The sequence below is a fragment of the Echinococcus granulosus genome (assembly GCF_000524195.1).
Source record: "Echinococcus granulosus chromosome Unknown EG_S00053, whole genome shotgun sequence".
Taxonomy (NCBI): domain Eukaryota; kingdom Metazoa; phylum Platyhelminthes; class Cestoda; order Cyclophyllidea; family Taeniidae; genus Echinococcus; species Echinococcus granulosus.
In genome coordinates this window covers 539,534-545,081 of record NW_020170433.1, presented here as the reverse complement: position 1 = coordinate 545,081, position 5,548 = coordinate 539,534, and the positions used below count along the sequence as shown (strand labels likewise).

Below are 5,548 nucleotides of genomic sequence, written 5' to 3'. Positions count from 1 at the left end.
ATTCCCATTACCTTGCGTAATATATTGCCTCTTCAATAGCTTTGCTTCAGAAAGAAAATAAATTTGCCGATTTTATCAGCCAAGCGCTGCCTCTTACATTCTCATCGTAATGTCTAGTGGACATATTAAACCCGTAATCCTTGTGCACGTCAATACGACGAAAATTTGTTGTCTAGTCTGGAAGTCGAGCACAAAATTAATTTTCTAATTGGCGACACTGACGAAAAATGCGGTTTGTTTGGTCTTACTCTCCTTTAACTGGAAATTTTGGGGTCATTATACACTCCGCCGGGCCGGATTTAATTCAAATTTTCGCAGTCTTTTTAAAAAGCTGCTCAACGAAATTCGTAATCTAGATACTTTTCAGTTCAATACTTTATTTTCAATTCAATAAAGGATGTAACTGAACTTCTCTTAATTGGCTTGGAATCCTTCCAAGTTTAATCTAGTCAGTTATTTTTGGGACCATTATCTGAAGTACCAGCGTACTGCCAATGTGCTACAGCGCACCTGATCGCCCCCGTTCGTAGGGTTCAGCGACAACTCAGACAATACTTTATTTACTGTCAAGCTTAATATCTAACACCGAATTAGATGGGTGCATGCACCAGTTTTCAAATGTTTTCCCTGTTTCGTGAACAAACGTGTTTTCAAAGTGCTATTTACTGATGCACATGCATTGTTTACTCTGATAAAATCTAGATTTATTCCACCATTTAAGCGAATCTGTCTAAAAACGAACCAGAATTAAGACCATACTTCAAAATAAGTATAGTAGGATGTCGATTTTTCATTATTCTTTTTCAGTTTTTAAGTAGAAGCGATCCATTTTTGTGAAGGTGAGTATAACTGAATTCTCAACGGCATACCAATCTGTAGCTGAGGTAATATATATAGGTAACAAAGAAAGAGCAATCAAGGTGCACGCAATACTGACTAGTCATGAGGCGCCAAAAGTCGTTTTATGCGAGGTGACCAAGGCTTTTCAATACTTTGTTGATTGCTTATTTCAGTGTGGTACGAATTCACGTAACATATGAATATATGATTAATCAAGCCTCGGAAGTAAACTTCTTTGTTTAAGATAAACATCACTCTGCAGAGCCCTGAGCCAATTCTGAAGGCATAAATATACATCAATATGGTCAAAGATTTAGGAGCTAAAGACCTGGGTGGAACTTTAAAGCACCGGAATAGCGACCAACCGACAGGGTACGGAAAATAAAAAGCTAGGAAAGATGTCGTTTCATCACATAAACTTTCATTTTCTTTGAGCATCGACTCTTCCATTCCACATGGCCACTTCTCTGTCTCGACTATCACGATTCTTTCTATAAACTTTTCATCATAAGGAAGGTGTTACATATTTCAACAATGGTCTTGTCTCAGGGATGTTTCCTAGTATCGAATCCACTTCAAAGAGATGCTCCGTTTTGAGCATATCCGGGTCATTTTCCCATAAATAATAATTTGATTTAGTTTTATCATATTTTATTAGCTACATGGCTGTACTATAAAATATTCTAAGAGATGTTCCAATCCACTTTATAATGGATGATTATATGATAGGGTCCGTGGTTTGATTAACAGCTTTAACCAACATAACTTAGCTGGCCACCCCGTTGTGAGTCTTTGGATCCACTTAAACAACAATTATTTCCATCTCATGGCATCGGGTCAGCGGAAGCCGGATTTTGGTAAAGTTAGGATTTACTTACCATTACCACCAATGCAGAGCTCTGAGACTCTTCCGATTAGTTAGTGACACAATACCATGGAAGAGAGCTATTGTTAGCAAAAAGGGGAGCAATGAGACTGCGAAAAGTGACGACTGATTCAGTGTGAATGAAGAACCTTCTCATGATAACACCTCAACCGTTTCAAATTCTCATATTCCAATACAGAAAAGACCAGAGTAAAATTTCTCATCCCTTGAGATTCAGAAAGGTGTCGGAAATCAGTTCTTTTGAGCTACCACTTATTTTATCAGTTTCACTATCTTCGCGAGTGAAGGGAAGATCTTTTACAAAGAACACGTTTTGGTTATTTGCCACACTGTTGTTCATCACCAATCGTCTTGATCGTTCTCCATGTTTGCTGTAATTTTTAACAGCCGTCAAGAGTGGCGCTTCGTACTTTCAGCGATACTCATTGTTTTGTTTGATTTTGGTAAAGGTCAAGGATTTTAGCCCTGGATAGTAGAATCATTATGTACAGGTGAAGCTAAAATCTCCATTTGTCTTAACCGTTAATGCACATTCTGCCGTACTTGTACCTCACACAGGCAACCTATTAACAAATTTATGATTTAATGCTTGCACCTATGAAGCAAGATACCACAAAGGTACTTGTACCTATTTTAAATTTCAGTACTTCGTGCGATTTCTTTAGCGTGATAAATTACTTCAACATGTTGAAGGTTGCTTTGCGGACTCTCACATGCGGGACACAAATTGAACATTGTGGATACATCATAGCAGCACGTTATGTGGAAGTTAATACTTCGAAGGGAAAAATTATTGTTAAAAGGGGTTTTGGGAGAGGTACTTTAATGTCAGCTTGGAACGGAAGTTTACTTTTACCTAACCGAGATACTTTGTTCTAAAAGGGAAATTAATTATTTATTTTAGTACTTCGGCATAAGTGATGTACTAAAAATAAACCCATTAGCTATCTTAATGAGGATATTCTATTCTTAAACTTTTTAATCAAACTTCTAGCTAGTACAGAATGCATATGGAATTGATTCAGTATTTATGTACAAAAAATTTTTCCACATTGTTTTACTGTTAGTATTTCGTACAAACGTGGTGAATAATGGGTGGTGCCAAAATTTTTTGCCTATTTCAAGGTGACTGTAAAATTATGGAGTCGGCTTGTTATAACATGTGTCACCAAATATTGCAACTGAGTTGCCAGTTTTGTAATCTGAGGTATCTGTGTTTGCGTGGCCTTGACTCTGCCGAACTCTTAACTAGAGGGCAGATGCCTTTTTTGACCGAAGCGTGTATGGGTGCACGAAGCTAAGACCTTTTGCCTGCTGGCGGACACTGCCAGAGACTGGGTATGAGTCTAGACATGTGCCCGCGTTTGTGCCTAAGTCATTGGATCGGTTTAGCAAAGCGTATTTATAAGAACTGTTTGACTTTAGCTTTAGGGTGATTAATAGCGCACTTGAAGTGTAGCTTACGCGTTCTCAACTAACCCGGAGGGACTGAGTGAGAGGTAGTTGCTAGATTGTTGGCGAAAATAGTCACAGAAGTGTGTACTGTCTTAATAGTTTGTTTAGCACCGCGTTTGATTTTGTAGACACTTTAGTTCTCGCAGACAACTTCCGCTTGGGGACCTGCATTGGTGATCGTGCCAGTATTCTCGGCTCTCCTGGGAGACTTGGAGCTCTGCAATTCGATCCTAAAGGACCAATACTTTTATTACTAGTAGTGAAGACAAAACCCTAACATGACAGGAGGGCATCTGGTTTTGATGGGCAAATCTGAGAAAACTCCTAGCAGAAGGGCAATTGCCCCAGTCGTGTGCTTTGCAGAAATGCCGAAGCGACATCAGCCTTGAACCATCTGAAAAAGTTACTTACTGCGCTGTCTACGGTACCAGTATGCATACGTCAATAGGTGAACACGCGATATCTCCCACACCTTGGAACTAGCTAGGTAGATCCAGATAAATATATGTCTGGCCATCAGTGGAGTACCAAGTGGCGAGGAGAAACAGACTCGAAGGATTATCTTGCTTTTAGCCAATGTTCTTGCAAGATAACCAGCACATTCTCCCTTCCCCAATACAGTTCGCTAATAGGACAAAACTTAAGGTTCAGTGGAATTTTCAAGATGGACTGGTGATGTTGTGGTCAGAAGTGTTCCCAGCTGAATGCAGATTCGATGACTAGTGTAGTTGGTTCGGGGTTGTAATTAGTGCGTCTCCAACTACGCTGTGATGGTCGACGAGGAAGGTTGACCAAGAGGTGCACCGAAGATGACATTTAAAGAAGAGAGGGGCTATGCAATGCTTTGACAGCTTACTTAACACTGCATTCGCTTATGAGGTAACTTGAGACCTTGCAGGTTGTACTTCGGCTTGGAGACATGGTCCAAGGTCCTTGCTAGTAGACTCAACTATTCCAAAAGACTTGCGATGCTACAGTAAAAGCTTCTGGAAAGTTAAACAGGAACATTTTTGGGGGTTTCAGGTGTCCTCAGCGCTATTAGTGAGCACCTCAATGAAAGAGTCGTAGCCCGTGATTCCCAATCACCCACAGAAGTAATTTCTTGCGTTGTCGAGCAAACTGGAAGTTTGTTTTGATTTCGGTTTAGGCCTCAGCAACGACCTGTTGTAACTAGTAAGAGTTACATCAAATTGGTTAATGCATGTGTTGTAAGGTACTTTCTATTGTGCTCTCCACTGTTTTTGTCTTTTTTCAACCACTGGTGTTACCCAATCCTGGTTGAACCAATCTTCAAAGAGTGATGTCAAGACCATATATTTTCAAGTTTGCTGAAGGTATCTGCAACCCCCGAAAAAGTTCCTTTCTAATTTTCACAATCTGTGGTTGGGGCTAATTTCTCAAATACCCAAAAAACTGCGATCAAGCTTGTAAAGATAATCTATAACTGCACTTTAAAAGGGCCAATAATCACTAAATCCAGGGCCAATTGTTTACTATGAATACATGTGCCTACGCTGAGCGAGCGACCCAGATATGGGCGGTCTCCGCTATCCATATGCCAAATTCAAGCGTTCTCAAGGTGCTTCCTATGTTTACTCATGTACTTCGGTAAACAATGAGATCTGTTCTGAAGTCCTTGCCGATTATCTGGTTAGAAGCTCGATGGAATCCAGACCACGCTCACAAACTTGGAACATAACAGTGTTAGATGTATTCGATTGGAAGGAATGGAACGAGATGAAAGAGCGTTACTGACTTATCCTCATTCTCCTTATTGCTTTGGTGACAATTCGCCAAGGAATGGTTATCACTGTGACTTAGCATTATTATTCGATTATCACGTGAAAAATGAAATGCATGGTTGAGAGATTGGAATGAGAGAGAAGAGGCGGCTGGAATCCTGCCGTTTGAGTTTACAGGAGAGCCATTTTTTGGGAATTCACTACGATTGCCTGCAAGCTTGTGACACCTTGGGGAAGAAATAAATTGTGAATTGTGATGGTGATCATTTCAGTAAACTTAATATTTGTTGTAATAAATAGCGGCAAGTACTTATCCGGTTTGCTTGCAACTTACTTTTGTTCCATATGGCGTTTAATGGGTGCGATGCACTTGTGAAATGCCTAAAAATTTGCTGTTTTTGGAATTCCATATGATTCCAATTCAAAAAATAGGCGAAAAATTTTTCTGATATTCTTTATAACATTTCCAGTTTTCATTTCTAATCTCATAATAAATATGTAAGCTATATCATTTCCATCATGTACCCTTTCTTCATCGTGCTGTGCACAAGCGGTCTTATCACAAATATAATTTACTTTCCCATGTGCCAATTTGGATTCCTTATTCTTTCATTTTCTGTTGATT

The 5,548-nt window shown here is 39.5% G+C and overlaps 1 protein-coding gene across 1 annotated transcript; it reads right to left on the bottom strand. All coding sequences in view use genetic code 11, as the record gives it.

Annotated features, from left to right (window-relative positions):
- Positions 1–579: 579 nt before the first annotated feature.
- Positions 580–5,268, bottom strand: EGR_06245 (hypothetical protein; the record flags this gene model as incomplete). Its single annotated transcript, XM_024495494.1, has 6 exons — positions 580–726; positions 760–798; positions 1,364–1,498; positions 2,503–2,601; positions 4,934–5,150; positions 5,258–5,268. 6 exons carry the CDS (start codon positions 5,266–5,268, stop codon positions 580–582), a joined length of 648 nt encoding a protein of 215 aa, XP_024350125.1.
- Between the last annotated feature and the right edge of the window lie 280 nt (positions 5,269–5,548).